Source organism: Caloenas nicobarica, chromosome 3 (assembly GCF_036013445.1).
Source record: "Caloenas nicobarica isolate bCalNic1 chromosome 3, bCalNic1.hap1, whole genome shotgun sequence".
Classification (NCBI taxonomy): domain Eukaryota; kingdom Metazoa; phylum Chordata; class Aves; order Columbiformes; family Columbidae; genus Caloenas; species Caloenas nicobarica.
In genome coordinates, this window is record NC_088247.1 from 43,310,526 (window position 1) to 43,328,550 (window position 18,025).

The 18,025-nt window shown below is 37.2% G+C and overlaps 1 protein-coding gene across 6 annotated transcripts in view; it reads right to left on the reverse strand.

Annotated features, from left to right (window-relative positions):
- The window catches only part of FBXL4 (F-box and leucine rich repeat protein 4), an 82,711-nt gene that overhangs the window by 49,519 nt on the left and 15,167 nt on the right, over positions 1-18,025 (reverse strand). For all 6 annotated transcript variants that reach the window (XM_065631351.1, XM_065631350.1, XM_065631345.1 and 3 more), the window contains exons 4-5: positions 15,785-16,130; positions 7,845-8,089 (exon numbers count right to left, since the gene is read on the reverse strand). In XM_065631351.1, coding sequence (XP_065487423.1) covers positions 7,845-8,089; positions 15,785-16,130 — 591 coding nt within the window. The remainder of the gene's footprint in view (positions 1-7,844; positions 8,090-15,784; positions 16,131-18,025) is intronic.

Sequence of the window (18,025 nt, forward strand, 5' to 3'; positions counted from 1 at the left end):
CGTATAATTTAGCAGGGCTTGGCTCTTACAAATGTTGGTACAGATCAATGTTTTTCTCCTTCTAAGACCATTAAAAGTTAACATTACCAGGTCAGGGAAACACTCATTTAACCCCCTAGACTTGGAGAAGAACTCCAGGCTCACCAGCTCGAGGAGTTGTTATTCTCGTAACTTTTCATTTAAATTCATTACACTTGAAACACGCAGGCAGAGCAAACACAGTGATAGCAACAAGCATTGCACTTCATGGCTTTGCTGCCTTTTTGGAAAACGTTATTTAGGAGACATTAAACAGAAAGGCATGGGAGATCAGTGACACACAGTGGGGTAACAAGAATGAGCTGACAGGCGTGAAGTAAAAAGATGAACAGAAACAGGAGGAGGAATTTGTGGAAGTCACCAACCAGCACAGGGCGGAGAACATGAGGCAGAACTGCAGAGTTCTCTGAAAGGATCCAGGCACCTCAACCTTTGTTTGCACTTAGCAAAAACCTCCATCCTGAGCAGCCTGTCACCGGCTTTCTACATGGAGCTGCAAAGCTATATGACAAGGTAGAACGTGGGGTCTCACACTTTCAGAACAAACGTGGCATTGCCTTCGTACTTCTGAGACATGACACTGAATGCCTGGCTCTGACTTGGATCATTTGAAAACAACCAACTTCCAAAAAAGCACCTTCTACTCAAATCAACATTTCTTCACATATCTTTCCTTTAATCACCAAGGACTGACTGGTTCCTGTTTTTAGTCTCTCCTCCTTTCTGCACACTCATCCATCCCTTTAGTTTTGCTTTTATTATCAATATTTTCTACACAAAATTTCTGAAGTTATTTCCCTTTATCCCCTCATCTTTGTTACGAAATATAACTGACTAAACCTAGAATAATGTGAACATGTAGATTTATTTTGCTAGATGCTGCATTGGGTCTTTCCCTCTTAAGTTCATCCTCATTCTAGACTACAGTATTTTAGGGGGCTTTGAGGGGTATTTTTGGTGGTTGTTTGTTTGTGTGTCTGTTTGTTGTTTGGGGTTTTTTTTTGAGGGGGGTGGGGGGCGGTGAGCAGGGGGTGGTAGTCGTCGTTTTTTGTTTGGTTTGGGATTTTTGGTTTGTTTTTTTAATATATATTTTTTTTTTTTAAATATCACTGTCTATCACCTTCTGCCTGCTCTCAAGAACTGCTGGGTATTTCTCCCCCCTTCAGCTTCAGCTTTTGGAAAGTTAGTCCTAGTGAAATCCTTCTGAAACATCAAATATGTCTATCAGCAGTTAGGACGCTATTTGCTCATGCTGATGTTAAACCCATCATGATCCCAGGGACACTTCATCTACTAACAGCTTCCGATCTTGTAATTCGTGTCTGTATCATAAGCGAGCCTCCAAAATTAAAATATCAAGGTACAAGAGATAGCGCCCTTCAGGTCATAGCTGGCTGCAGAAGACCTCCCGAACAAAATCCTTAAAACAACTTCAGACATATGCTTATGAGGGTACCAAACACATCACATGTGCTCCAGTAGTTTCTAATAGAATTGCACTGGATCCAAAATCTCCACATCACTGTTAGCATAATGATCCTCACTTACTTGATAGCCCATGGCTCAAAGTTACTGAAGATTCTACAAGTAGGGGTCACAGTCCAGTTCTTTCTCATCTATCCATTCTTCCTAAATGCAAATAGCTACCAAGTTTTATATTCCTTTAGGACAATTATCCCAACAGGTTTCAATCATGCTGATTTTACCCAATCTATTTTCAATGAAAATCGTAAGTGCTCATTTTGTGGTCACTGACATGTAAACCACTGAATTTGGTGTCCAACGGTGGGAGGAAAAAAGAACAATATCCATTTATTAACAACATAGGGTTGGATAGATTTTTTTTTTCTTTAGCATTTTCTGTTGTAGTGTTACCTTATGCTAGCATCCAAATCAGGGATGTTACCTCCATTACTTGAGAAATATAACATTGCCCCATTTGCCCAGCCCTTCTTGAAGCAATATTTCATTAAAACAACCGCTGCAGTTTGCATCAAGTCTATTACACACTCCCTCTGGCTACTCAGGTCTCCTGCTTTCCAGAGCCTGCCACCTGGCAACAATAATGTCAAAAAAACCCCACAACAAACCAAAACCAAACAACAAGAAAAAAAACCCAAACCAAAAAAACAACCACTTGGATTTTATTCTCTCTCATCTTGAGGTCTCTTCTTTCTTACTGTAGTTCTATTAATATTATTACTCACACAGACTTGGCAGAGGACTGCTTAATCCCAACCTGTCTTGCAGTTACAGTCTTCCACTTAATCCAAGGCCACACCAGAGGTACCATTCCTGTATCCCTGGCAGATTCTATTGTCTACTGTTCTAAAATCTTCTACTTTTGCTCCAGCCTTCATAATGGAGACAGTTTACTTACTTTACAGAGGAGGCTTACATATTTGAACAAAAGCAACATCTATCGTGCTATGCAAATTTAAACTTCATGCACTTCTCCATTTTCTTCCCCCAAACACCAAAGCACTTTCCTTCTCCTTTCAGTCAGTGAGTTGTCTTCTGCTTTAAGTAATTTCCAAAGTTGTGGTGACTGCATTTTTCATGGGGGCTTTTGATACTTCCATTCATCAGCAGACACCAGCTTCTAGGATCATGGTCTTTGCACTGATAGTGCAATTAATATAAAAAATTCCAAGTGCCTAATTGACTCTGGATAATAACATGCTACACCAGCCTTACGGCAGAGATCTGAGGACCTAAAGAAACTTACAAATTTACTTATGTAATTTAAAAAAAAAAGAGATTTGGCTTGTGGAATTAAATTTTAAAATATTTCTTAAAGTGATGTCCAGATATTTTTATACTCACCATGATGTTTTTCCTTTCTGAATTGCTGCATTATACAACAGCAGCAGCATGTAGTACAGAAAATTGTAATAAAGGTGTTCAGACTGGTATGACGGTAGAACAAACGGGTACACACAGGTGCAGAAGGATGAGAAAGAATAAATGGCAACACGAGGGCTGGTAGTGCAGTGTGTGTCCATGGAAGTTAGAGTAGCAGGTCATCAAGATCCTTGAACAGACATACGTGCAGTTTCTCAGGACATGCAGATTGGGACACGAAGGATGGAGGTGGCACAGAATAGTGAGACTATAGGCTGGGCACATTGGTTTGGACACATATCGGTTGTCTTGGTGCATGTGAGCATGCACGTAAGAGAGTGAGACTGAGTAACATAATTTTGTTTTTAAAATGAGGTCACCTTCCCTTCCTCTAAAACATTCTAATTTTTACAATGTTATTTTCTACTCTAGCATGTATTAAACTTTTATCTTTTTTTTTTGGGTCAGGAAACCTTAAAACATTGCATGCAAGTAAGGAGAATATTAACTACCTTGATCTTGTGCTTTTCTCAACACAGATTAAACTATTTCAATAAAAACATGCAAAACAAACATTAGCTAATCTCAGTTACAGCAACCCCAGGTTTTACTAAAAAAATATGGAAAATAAAAAAGAGAGACAGATGTGATTTTTAAATTGAGAATCCCTGTCAAGTCACACATTACTCCTATTTTCTGTGATTGAGTCTTTTGATGCATGTTTCAGTAACTTCTCTGACCTTCTTGCTAGTTTGATTTGTTCCAAAGCCTCACCGAGTTAAACCTTGTCAAAATATGCCTCTATTAAATAGCAACTAAAGCCTTCAAATGTTAACAGCAACAAAATTGTTATAGAAATATTCCTGGATGTGCTTGACATGCAAACACCGCATCATCAACCTGAAAATAAAACACTATTAATTCATTTTCACAGTATAAAATGTCAGAAATAAAATCCTTACACCTCAGATATTTAAAGCAAAAGAGTCTAAACAATCTAATGACATTATCAGTGATACAATGAGATCTGCATGCAGAACTCGTTTTTTAAACTGTCATTGTCCTTGAGCTGTTTAAACCTCAGAGCATTTATTCAGCATCTCGATATTTAGTATACCTCCAGTCAACTTGCCTCACTTTTCCTATATAGGTGTTATCCTCCCAAGCTGATATTCCCCTGGCATGAAGAAATTCACCACATCTCTAATGCCAAGAGAAATACAGTGCTGCTTAGAGAACGCTTGCTGGGAAATCTTTGTTTATTCCCTGTCACTGTGCATTCTAGATACCTGAGACTGCTCTGATACTCATTGAATTTGCCTTTCACTCTGCTGGCTACTTTTGAGTTCAATCTCAATGACAAAGTTCAGATAATTTATATTATATGCCAAAATGAAAACTTCATGATAGCCATTTTTAGCCCTAAGGAGTAGATGTTATCAATAACTTAAAATACCTTCAGCTTTGCCTCAGGATGTTCATATGCCTGAAGCATTCTATCATCTCATGATAATACAGTATTTGCTTCAGTCACATTTCTAAAAATTACTCTTTTTACAAATTTTCTACTTTAATATATTTTTGAAAGAAAATATATTTTTTCAACTACTTCTTACAATCATGTCTATATGAACCTTTTACAGCAACACACAAATTTACACAAGCTACTTCTTTTAAGACTGTTGTAAGAAACTACAGATAAAAACAGTTTTGGAAGATATTTGCCAAAATAAAATTCGAGCAAGAGTAACATTTAAACATGCCCTGAATTGCAGAAATCATAACATAAACTGTACAATAGTAAGAATGAAACGAACTCTGTCAGTTTATAATTGAACAGTGCCAACTGTAACACAAAATTCTGAGAAAAGTGCAAAAATAAAGAAAACAAAATAAAAAATGGGCCCTGTAAAAGTGAAATGCTGTTATCTATGAGAACAAGGTATTCTGGTTTTAGCGTTCTGCTGCTTCTATACTGCATCAGTTTGTACTGTTTGTGAAGCTATGTACAAATTTCACTTAGCAAATAATGGGGTTTTTTTGCCTGGAATTGACAACCAGAGGCTGGCCTTTTAAAAACAGCATAACGGATTCCTTCAAATTGTTACAACTTCTTGGAAGAATTCTCTATACCTCCAAGTAGTTGGCTTGACAGCCATTCATGGTCAGTTATGCAGCAACTTATCACAATATTTATAAACTTGAAGTATTGGCATAGGCAATTTAGGCTCGTTTCAACTCAGTCTCAAGTTACGAGAAGAATTTTTTCAACAATTAAATCCAAAATAAAATATGCAGCTTGGTACTCTATAGGTACAGCTCACTGCCTTATTTAAAAATTTCCATTGCAGAAAGAAATAGAGAATACCAACACCAGAGAGGGAGGCAAATAGAGCAAGACAAAGAGGAACCAACAAACTGATTCAGAAACATTCACACAGTAGGCAGTAAGAGAAGATTTTACACTGATAAATGTAGATGTGCATGTCTTTTACTGTTACACCTAAGTATTTAATTTCTGCAAAGGACAATTACAGTCTGAAAATTCAGTTGAGTTTTTATCTACAGTTAACGTCTGCAGGTAACCGATAAAAGCCGCAACACACTCTCCCCAGCCAACTGAGAACCTCCTCTGCAATATCCATATTCCTGAAGAATAAACTAGAAAGAAAATTTAAGTGTGAAACAGAATTCCTAGGAAAGTCAAAGTATCTCAATTCTTTGGAAACTGTGTTGCATAATATCTCCCAGAAGTCAGGCTGGGTGAGGAACACTTCGAAGTTCAAAAGGAGAAACTGTGGTGGGTCACGACTATGTGTCCTGGATGCTAGAAACCATCATGGTGTGGGTGGTGCAAACGACAGCCAGGGCAATAGAACTAAAACATTACTTGATGGATTTCTCCTGTGAGGAACAGCATCTCTTACCAGGAAGCTACTTTTTTGGAGAAAGTTATGTTAATGCCTTTGAAAAGCAAGTGGTGTTCTAATACGTCTCTTGTATTAATAGACGCTTCCATAGCACACGAGAAGCAAATTTTCCTTTCCTGAAGGTCAGCAAATTCAACAGACATGCTGATGAAGAATATAAAAAAGAAAATTTGTGTTTGGAAATTCTACTAGAGAAGACACTTCCACAGAACAAACTGTTGCAAAATTATTTCTACATTACGAAAACTTTCGAAAACAGATCTAGTTACAGTGGAGAATTTTTGATTCGGAGGTGAAAATTCTGAGCAGAAGTCACACCTGAAAATTATTTAGCTTACAACTTTGTTTCAAAAATTTACAATTGAACTGCATCTCCTACTCCCAGACTGTGCATATCTCTTCAAAGAAACACCTTTTCCTAGAAATACAGATAACTTCACAATTCTATCAGTGTCCAAGAACACTATTGCCCTTTATTAAAAATAAACATCTCCCATTATAATAAACGTAAATTGATCATGTTTAGTCATAGATTTATTATTAGTCAAACAATGAATATTTATTATTTTAGAAATGCTAACTACAGGTTAGTGGTGCTCTTAGCTCAGCACTGAAGTTAAAAAAAAAAAGTCACTAGCAACAAAGCCATTTTCAACTAACTGGAAATCAGAAAAACCATAACTGCAAAGTTTATAATTCTCTGAATTCAGATGTTCATTACTTTCAAGAGTACAAAATTTTTAGCAGTACTACATGTTCCAAAAAAATCATTAAAATAAAAAAAAAAAATTGCCATGAAGATGCACATACTTAAACTTTTCAAAAGACATTTAATAGCTAAGCATCAGAAAGCAAGCGCTTCATGATTTCAGAGTTGAATCCTCAATTAAAGCTTGCATATTTCTCCTCTGCATAATGTATCTAATATGAAATCCAAATTTAGGAGAAATGTTTGTATCTCAATTCAATGACTAGCTGATGTTTATCTCCTTTTTCTACCAACAAGCACAAAAGAGCATAGGGCTCACGGATTATACTGGGAAGTCAAGAAAAAAGGAAGTAATATTCCCATCTTGACAAAAATATTTCTTTAAATTATTTTACTTCCCCAGGGAAGGCACCGAGGCACCAAAGGTAATAAAATGTTTGAAGACTTGATTTAAGATTTTTATTCAGAAAACAAATGACAGTTAAGACGACTTTTTTAGATACATTAAACATTTCTGTTTCTTATCAGTCAAGTTCTGCTTTCACCAGCCATTGCTGATTGCCTCTTAGTTGAAGTAGCAATTTTTGCTTAAATGAAATGCATTGATAGATGCTGTTTAACTAATGCAAACGAGCAAAGAAGCAAGAAATGATATGTTACGAAAGCAAAGAACATGGCTGTTATACAGAGAAGAATCCCTGCAAATTTGCTATTTTAATGACCTACAGCACAGTCATATTTTCAGCTCAGTGCAAGATGCACACGCAAACCCCTTGTTTCACAACAGGGCTAATGTCATAAATCATTTTTATGAAAATATTTGCATTTACATTGCACTCCAGTGATTACTTAGGGCCCATACCTTGCAAGCATGCACTGTAATCAGTGTATTACTGCAGCCACTCCAACACAGCCCCACTGATGACTCATCTGTACGAAGAACAACTACAGATGTTGTCTTCACGAGACAGACTTTTGCCAGGCTGGTTCTAGTGGAGTCTTTTAGAAGCCCAGGAGAAAGCAAAACACTGCTCCCCCTGGAAGGAGCCTTTCAGTCACAGGCAGTTTGGCACATGCAGATGCTACATATTGAAACAGGCTTCTGCTGCTATATCTAGTATCGCTTACTGGCTTAGTTGTTGGGGTTTTAAAATTATTTTTATTTATTTATTTATTTTTCTACATCGTAACAATCACACCATTTATAGGAAATAAAAGACATTTCTCGCCTCTTATTAAGGTTTCAAATACTTAGTGAAACTACTGTGCAGCCGGTCCGCAAACAGAGCTTGTCAAAATACTTGTGTACGTTTAGCACTGACCTGCTAAATCCAGAAACAGAGATGGCTCCCCTGTTTCCAGTCCAAGATAAATTCAGCCACTGGATGAGAGTGCAGCGAGACTGTAGGTATTCCAGAGATGTGTCATTAATCCTTGCCCAGTAAGGTTGTAAACTGAGATGAATGTACTGTAGAGGGTCACAGCAATGTTGATATAGTAGCTTACAAGTTTGCGCTAGTCTACACAGGTCTGGTACTGTAAGGTGACTCAAAATCAACTGGATGAGCTATATTAAAAACAGAAAAAACACAAAAAACAACACAGATGGTCATATACCACTTGAAATGTTAGCGGAGAAACTGCAAAGGAATGAGAAAAGATGTTCTAACTTCAAAGAAAAGTAAATCCTTTTACTGAAAAGTAACTTCTCAAATAAATCATTGATTAACTATTAAATAGGACTGCGCTTCCTTCTCAATCTGACAACATATTAAACAAGAAAGGAAAAAGCAGATCAGCACATGAAAGTGACAGGAAGCTTTCAAATTAGAAGTTTCTTTACCCATGCTAATTTAAACAGCGATATATATGTAAACACTGTGTTTACATATTTCCCTTCACAGTGTCTGCACTGCCGTTGATCACAACACTGAATTGGCATCTTCCTCCTTCTCTGGATTTGGTTTTTAAGATGGCAGCGAATTTGCAGAGTACAGGAGAAACCCATACCGTGTCCCAGTTTCCCCACAAACCGAACTGATTTCAGATTTATTTGTCTGCTTCCTGCTTTAAAAATCAGTGTTTTGTCTTCTACATTATACCCTCTCCCATCCATACGGGACTATGCAACCAAGTAAAAAATTCAACATATTCACATCTCCTTTTATGAAGTAATTTCTTTCTTGCTGTAATACTTCGACAGCATTTTTGTTCTACGCCAGAGTCAAATCTGAAAGGCAAAACCTCTTTTTACCTTTACCGGATTGAATTATCTCAGCTTCAGAATAATCACCAGCCCTTCTGACTAGTACCACTATATATGTTTTCATAATAACTTATTTCATACCCAGAAATGAAGAAATATTCCCCATCTCCTATCATGCTCTGTTTTCCTTTCTAGAGGAAGACCAACACACACAGATACATAAATACTCACTTTAGGAAATAACAGAAATGCTAAAAAAAACCCAAAACAACCAACCAACCAACCAACGACAACAAAAACAAACAAAAAACCAAAACAACCAACCAAATCAAAACAAAAACCAAAAACCCATCCCCACAACTCCTTTAGCTTAAAAACAGAACGAAAATGCACTTGAAAAATTAAATTGAAAAAATAATGTTTATTTTACCAGAGCTGTCTTTAGCAGCTATAAGTACCCACACTCAGCTTATATAACTAAAATTGACTAAGCACTTTCAAGCAGAGTGGGAAACAACAACTCACTGAAATGAATCAGTGTAAACCAAAAAAAACCCCCAAAACAACAAAAAAAACCACCACAACTAAAAAAGCCCCACAAAACAGCTTAAACTGAAGAGAGTCCTGTGGCCCTTTCGAAATACCATAATGCTTCATTTTAATGTCTTAAAAGGATTCATAGGAAAAAAAAAAAAAACAAACAAAACACCAAAAATCTGAATAAAACGCTTGACATAAAATGAAAATGAAGCTTTTCATGAGATCCAAACAGATTGTACTTCCAATGCACCAGTTTATTATGCAGCTTGCTTCCGCCTCCCCTCCTCCCCCCTTCATTTTTGGAAGAGAAGAAGTAAGAAAACAATCCAACTTCCTGCAAAATGAAAAATGTTACTTCCTACTCAGCTCCAGATTTAGTATTTGGATTTCAAACACTATCTACCACTCTTCCAAAAAAATATAACTTCAACTCCAAAGCCAAAATACAGTGTTTGCATATACTGCAGTTTCCCTCAAGTCCAATGTCAGGCCTCCCCTCCTCCCTTCTCCCCAAGAACAGCCCAGGATTTTGCCTCTGCAGGTGCCTGGAGCTCTCACCTCAGCTTGATGCACAGGATCTGTGTAGACATTTCAATGTGGTGGCTATATATACATATATATATATAATATACATGCATATCTAATAGCTACTGTTGTTATAATCAAGCAAGCTTGCTCCCAACTGACTTTTAGGTTGTTAGCATTTTGGTATCTGAGAGAGAGCAAACTAACTAGGAGCTAGCATAGATGTAATCCCAAGTTAATGCCTTGATTTTTGCTTGGCTCAGGCCCATCCTTCAGCTTAAAAATTGCTTAACAGTTTTGTTTGTCACTGTAATAGTAGATACCTAAATACATATCTATTTTTCTAAGACCATCAATTCACTTTAGATAGTTTTCTGTATTCCGAAAGACAGCTTCCAATTATTTTGCAATCTTTCAGCTATTCCACGCTCTGCAAGCCACCTAAATATCTATTTTATCAATGTCTTTTCCCATGCTCATTTAGCAAGTTTTCTAGAGCAGAGAGCTCAGCAAAGGCTGCAGTTACCTAAATTTATGTCTACAATTAATGTAGCATAATAATGTCTGATAAAAACAAAGCAACGCAAATTTTCTTCAGTGGAAAAAAAGTGATTTTGTAACTTCTGAGCAGTAAAGATAATGCTGAATGAAGCTATGAATGCCTCACCAATGTCCCTTTACACTAACTGATCACTTCAATTAGTATTTCATAACATACAGGATGTTGAAACCCTTCCCCACCTGAGATGAAATATTTTACCACGTGAATGTCTTAATCAGAAAAAATAATCCTTCCTTATTTTTTAGTGAAGTTATGCTACTTCGTAATATCTCGAATGAAAAAATATAGTGAAATGTCACTACTACAACATCAAGATATAAAGTACTTTTTTTTCTGACTTCTGATTAAAGATAACAGGTTCCACACCTACAGGCTCATAACCATTAATCTCTGTTAGTGTGGAGTCTGGTGTCTGTCAGAAATCCACTTTTTATGTATGTGTATCCCAGCATAAAGTACAATTTGATACCATAATGAGTATGTGACATGATGTGCTGCATTGTGCTACGCTGTGTTCATGCTGGATCCAAAAATGCTGCAGAACTGAGTATCTGCTTTGAAAACTACTTTTGTAACAGTTTCTTGCAAACTGGTTTTATTCTGCATTTATGAAAGAGTATGGCAACCATTATTGTTTCACACTTTCTTATAAATCAATCAGTAAAAACAAAGATTATTGGGGAAAAAAAAAAACCAAAAAACAACCCAAAGGAGTACAAAGAAGAAAACAAAATATAATTTATATAACACTGATCACCTTCTTAGGCTATGATGGCCCAAAAGTACTAAAGTATTTCTCTCTCACTTCTAGGGCAAACATGGCACATATCAGCTTTAGAAATGTGGTGGGATCAACACTCACCACAGTGAAAACCTCCAAAACCTGAAGGTTTCCAAATCATAGTTCTTCACAGTTCAACAAGCAACAGTGTACAAAGTCATTGTGTTCTGTTTGCATGCAAAAAACGTCCTGATTCATACCTGATCCACGTGTGTTTTATCACCATAGTTCTCAATTGCAGCATCTTACATATATGCATATATTTTGAATTATGAATTTAAAAAAATAACATAAAAAACCCAGACATCTCACCCACTGCAAAAGTTCACTTATCAGCTCAGACAGGATCTCCATCACACTCTCCAATACATGGGGTAAAACTTTACTAGTGGTGTAGCTCCTAATAGTACCTAGCTACCAAAAAGTTTCCCCAGCTTTTAAAGTTTTTTTGCTGCATAACAGCAAGCAATAACTAGTTGTACCCAATAAAATACTTTCTGTGGCTACAGCACAATAATGCAGAACTTGATTTGGTCAGAAAATAATGCTTGGATATCGGTCAAATCTAGAATATCTGCACTTTCTACAAATTTACTCTTTCAGTTCTTCAACGTGAGTGCCTCCAATATGAAAATACATTGGTCTATGCATACTACGCATTCAGAAACACGCAAATGAATGACTTGCAATTTTTTCATTCCGCAGCTAGAGCTGCCACAGTTTAGCCTCTAATTAATTAGAATTAATGCTAAGACATGCTCAGATAAAGGACAAAGCATGTGTGCACAAAAAGGCAAAGAGAGAAAACGGGAAGAAGATCATACCCTAGGGCTTTTGATATTCCTCAGCGTAGTTGAAGAAAACACAGTCCCTAATTCCATGATCATATAGCTTGCACCAGCAAATGCATAGACATTTAACTGTGCACATGAACATGTGAAAAATGGATCTTGCAACTGTTTCATAAAAATCATTTAAGTCTCTTTACTTACATAACAAGCTTTAGCAGAGAGGGCTTTACTTCACCAGGCTATAGGCTCTGCTCCTCTCAAAAACGAATGGCTGTAGCAGTTTTAAGCCCCTTCTTGATTCAAAGAACAGAAAAGGATCTTAGTGACATACTGCGCAATCAATTAATCAAGACTCCAGGAGGACTAAAGCTTGAGAGATCTTCTCCATGTGCCATTGTCCATAGCCCAGTCTGCTATAGCAACTACCAGTACATTCACCAATAACTGAAGGGAATCTTGTGCCATATGGTTAAAGGCTGTTAAGACAGCTTTTAGGACCCTCATGAGTTTCTTTTTCCAAAGAGAGGCACATAAAATCTTGCTGATTATCTGAAAGCCTACAAATATTTGTTCTGGAAAGATGCAAGAAGTTTACTTGTGAAGGAAAAAAAAGTGTATGACACTTAAAAATGCTGCTGCTTATTGCTCCGACTCGTCTAAGTATTAATATAACTTAAGGGACGCAGATCTTGCATTCAAGATCCGTTTTCCTGGAACATAGATGCCAAATCCACATTTAGCAGTGAAATTCACTTCCCCAGTAGACACGAACAGCCCATAAATCTTGCAGGCAGCTGTAGGAAAAATTGGCGTCAAGGAATGACAAAGATGTCATTTATATCTTTTTATATCACAATATATATAAAAATTTTTTTTGGACTGCAGAATGCAGGACTTCTCCCAACTGTCCTCTCTGAAGAACAAAAGCTAGGTTCTTGGTACCTGGAGCATGAGTCTCAAACTGCACAACAGCTCTGCTGTGGCAGGTATTCCCCACCTTTTTCAAAGGCTTTTAACTTATTCAGGCCTTCAGGTCTCAAACATTCCTGCAAACCCAACTAAGACCGAGGCCTTATTCCTTCCACTTTACAAGCAGCGCAAGTTAGTCAAAGATAACTGGAAAAAAAGACGAGGATGTGAAGTGTCTCCTAGAAAATCCCTCAATTTTAAGGTAATTCCGGAGAACAGATGATAGTACAAGTACGTCACAGATACTACAACCTTTTAACACTGTCCATGAGCAGAGAAGGAAAATTCTGCTGTCTAGTTCATCCAAGAGTTCACACTTTCTTCTAAGGAAGTCTGTGCACCAGGAGTCGAGAATTTTTCTCTTTTGTTGGCAGGAGCACTCTAGACTCTTACGATGTTTTTGGAGCTCACACTGCAGCAAAGCCACTTTGAAGAGCAAGTCTATGAAAGGATGTCTTCAGAAAGACAATGAAAGCAAAACAAAGGCTAGAGGAACTGCTGCCTACTTTAAAATTAGCACAGAAGACCATTCCGCCTGTATATTTTGTGAATTACAGAGGGTAGTGTGAAGCAGCCTGAAACAGCTCAAATAAGGTATAGGGCATGTGTATGAAGACTAAGGACAGTTAGACGTTCACAATCAACATGAACAGATAAAAAGATACAATTTTTCATGTAATGTATCTATCAAAAGTGGAAGGAGTTGGGTTTGCCTTACTTCATCATAAGGTTTGAACACTTCTTCCCAGAAAAATCTGACACTTGTCAGTCTTGAAGACAGCATGCAGAGTACCGTTCCCATATCTGAGGTGCTAAAAAACCATCATACTACAAAGTACAACATTTTTGCTGTTCTGATACCCAAACCTTCCAGCTGGACCAAGAAAGAGAGAGACTGGGATTTCTGCTGTCACAAACCATCCCAGAAATAGTGCTTTGTAGTTTTTTCTGATAAATATTCCATCCATATTTTCAGTTTCTTTAAATCAAAGGAGAAGAAAAAAAATGTGCTTGGTATTGGTAGACCATATAAATGCATTCATGAAACCAAACATGTTAAAAAATGGATAAAAAAGGAAGCTGGTACAAAAAACAGGAAAGCAGAAAAGCACAATACAGTACAGGGAGGCAGAAGTTCATAAGAGTAACAGGACTACGCAAACACTTCCTAATTTGTAATCTTAATATCACATGGAACAGCAAAGAGATTAATCAATCTCTCTGGTAAACTACTATATCACAAAACAATTTATCGAGCCTTTTCAAACAAGACCTCCTAGATTTGAATCAAGTTTTCTCTACAATTGATTTCTTTGAATGACTAAAACCAACACATTTTCATACATGGTTATACTTTTTAAGACGTTCTGGAAACAGCTGCACCTTTGCATATGCAAAGTATTTTCTTCACTTCAGTACTGGTATACAAGCACTGACAGTAAAATATATTAAACACTACATGGACTCTGGGGGGAAAAAACAACTCAAGATAAAGTTAGTATCCTCATTTACTATTCCATTGCAGCAACAAAAACAAACTCAAGAACTGAAAAATACTTAAAAGAGAAGAAAAATACACAGGAGAAAGATGGAAAGAGTTATTACATTCTCTTCTTCTCTCTTTCCTCTTTACAAGCACAGTAAAGTCCTGCAGGCTACTGGAGCACACGGGCACCCAATCGTGGCCTTCACGTGCCAAACTGGGGACACTTAGAGACAAAAAGCTGTGACAAACCAATCTACTATTTGATTAGATCACATATTTCTGAAAGTGCCCTGCAATCAGTGACAGCATCTCTCACCATCCTCTCTCTGCTTTCAAAAGCGAGTCTGATTGAAGCCACAAGCACTCCCAGCATTTGATGAGTTACCACCATAAACAAACACTTCTTTTGCCAGACTGCAGTGCCCTGAAGAGCAGGAAGAACCATCTCTCTGCCCAAATCCTGAGGCCTGACCAGCAAGTAAGGGCTGCTTTCCAGTATGTGCAAACCCGGGTTATTTCAGCAGAGATGAAGACAACTATTTTGTCCATCAGTTCTCTATGGTATTTGCCTCCATAAAAAGCTACACCCCACTGAGAATTTCCTGGCCTGCACACAATATTCAGCAATGATACTTCACAATCTCATTATATGGGAAATTACAGGAAAGAAAATATTTATCTGCAGTGACTCTGAGCACACTTCCAACTGCCCTACTGCCAGGGGATCTGAAAGGAGTTTCTTCACAACTGTTTTCTGTGCTAATGATAGAATAAAAAGGAGCAAACACATCAAAACAAAGACACTGTACAATGTCCAGCTATAACACTTTTTACTTGCACCATGATTCGAAACATAGCTGAAAGAAGCTTGTGTCATAATTAATGTGAAAACATTACAGCAGTTGCAAGTAAAAAGTTCTAGGATTTTCTAAGAGAGATAACAGAAAAAAAACCAAACCAAACCAAACAAACTTTTAGCCTATTGCAAACTATTTCTGCTTCCAGATCTTGATTTCGGTCTTTTCATATCTCTTTTATATATCTTATTCGTCAAGCCTGAGGACTAAAACTACTGGAAAACTGCCAGAAGCTTCTAAGTTCAAGAGCTAGAATTTCACAGCTAGAATAACTGCTGTAAAAATTGTGTGGAGTGGACAAACCCCTGAGAAATAAAAGTGCAATAACTACACAAATACCAGCAAGGTGGCTTGCTAATATCTATCCATGGAAGTAGAGAGACTTACATAATTCAGACATAATTATATCATAACCGCAGGAGATTGACTAAAGAATGTAAGGAACTAACTGGAAACAACAATAATCTCAACCAGTACCCTGTAAAGCACATTTGCATCCCTAACAATCAAGACTAATACATTGAGTATAAACATGCTTTTCTTACCTCATAAGGCAGTTTATCAAAATACCCATTAGTAGGCCATTCCCTGAGGGTAACAATGCTGAACTGTTTATTAAGCGTGTCCATTCCACAGCCATACTTCTCTTCATCCTCATCTTCATCAATATCGTTCATATCAATCATGGCAGTCTTAAGTGAAAGCACAGGTCTCTCTTTCACACCGTGTAGTACTACTGCATCCAATTCAGTGTAATAGTCTAGAAGAGAGCTGTTTACTTCCAATCGAATTAAGTTTGTGGGAAAGTTTATCTGTTTGATACAAGGTGTGAACTGACGAGCCTGGGGACCATTCACCTTTGTAGGTGCCTCAGACCAAAGGATTTCCCATCTGCGAAAAGAAAAATTACACACAGAGACAGTATAGGCATTAAAATCAAAGTTACTAAAGTAATTTCTGAACCCAGTAAGAGTGCTTCTCTGTCAGAAGTATTTAACAAGTGAGAAACATGGTTGAAAAGACAATGAAAATTGTTATGGTAAATATCCTAAGGATGAATTTAATTGGGCACACTAATTCATGACCTTAGCATATTTTCTTTGCATTTCTAACTAACAAAATGAGCTGTATACTCCTAGTCACACACTTGTCTTAGAATATTGTTATTCACACACAAGTTGTTCAAACATTTCACAAGTAAGGTAATAATAATAAAGGGATTACAGATGTTTTCACAATGACAGCATGTTCATATAAGTTTGCATGGAATAGTCTTGCCATGTAACCCAAATATATGGTCAGCTGACCTTTCTCGTTTCCCACAAAAGGTTTTCAGAAAGAAAAAACAAACAAACAAAAAAACACATCAAAAAAAAAAAACAAAACAAAAAACCCCACCACAGCTCAGACTCTTAACATCAAACTTGTTTAAATCATGGCATTGCAAATTAGAAAAAAACCAAATCTATAATTTATCAGCATAGGCAAACTATTATTTTTAAAAGTAAAGAAAATAGAAACTCAGAGTCATTTTTGAAAAGGTCCTTTGCAAAAAACATCAACATTTCCAAACTCCTAAACTGAAAAGTTTTTCTCCTCTTTGGTCCAGTGACAGAAGGAGGTTCAGGGCACACACAGAACTTCCATACACACATCCTTACTTTGACACACAGACCTCAAATCTTTTCCAGTAAATGACAGTGAAACCTGCTGCCAGTTGAGTAATGTGGAGAATTAACTCTTACATTTATCAGGTGTTGAGTGCTCCCATACTTGTCAAAAGGCCTGAACACAGAAACATTCTTCATACCTGCATGGATCCTCATGCAGTGAATGGATTTTAGAGCTCCTCCAGTCACTGATGCCCATCTTTTCATCCCTCAAGTCTAGTTAATTCCTAAAGAAGGGAGCCTCCAGCAGCCACTGCTGCTGCTCCCTTTGACAGTATGCTTACGGTCATCTCTGCATCCCTTGTGCAAAACCCAAGCACTTCTTCGTCTACTCGATCTCTTTCCAATCACCCTAGTCCCAGCTTCAAGGATTTCTCCCAAAAAACACATAGGAAAAAAATAATTTAAAAAGAAACAAACAAATGAACAAACAAACAAAAAACCCAAAGAAACAAAAAAAACATGCTTTATTTTCCAGACCCAAATGTTTAAACTTCGTCCATCATGGCAGATATTAAAACATATGTAAGGACCTTCCTTAAAACATAGCACGCTGTATGAATAGGGCTTAGAAGCTTGATATTTGCTACTGTTTCAAGGATAGGAAAATTAATATCAGCTGAAACTTTTATTTCATGATGGATTTTTTCAGGTACGTACAAATAAATTTTCCTAACCTACATCATGCCACCCTCCACAAATACCTTACAGTAGAATGGGAGGCCTGCTGAAGTCTTCTGCCAAAGAAAACAAAAAAAGTCATGAACTAAAAACAAACATGCAGGACTGGTGAATATATGGCACCTGAGAAAGTAACAACATAGGAGAGTGGACAGTACTACCCTAAGGTCAACAGTTTTTATAAGAAAGACTTACTACTATGAGAAGATTTCATTTATTTAGGAAATGAATGTCAACTCATGGCAAAAAGTAAGAGATGTAGTCCCACTGTCACGCCCTCACACACAGGTCAATTCCCTAAGCAAATACTTAATGTTGGCAATGCACATGACCTTTCTTGAACACATCCAGATCACCATTTGACATTTTGCTCAGACACTTTGATGTACCCACTCAAACCATCCTTAGGGAAATTCATGGCTATTTTTTCACTAG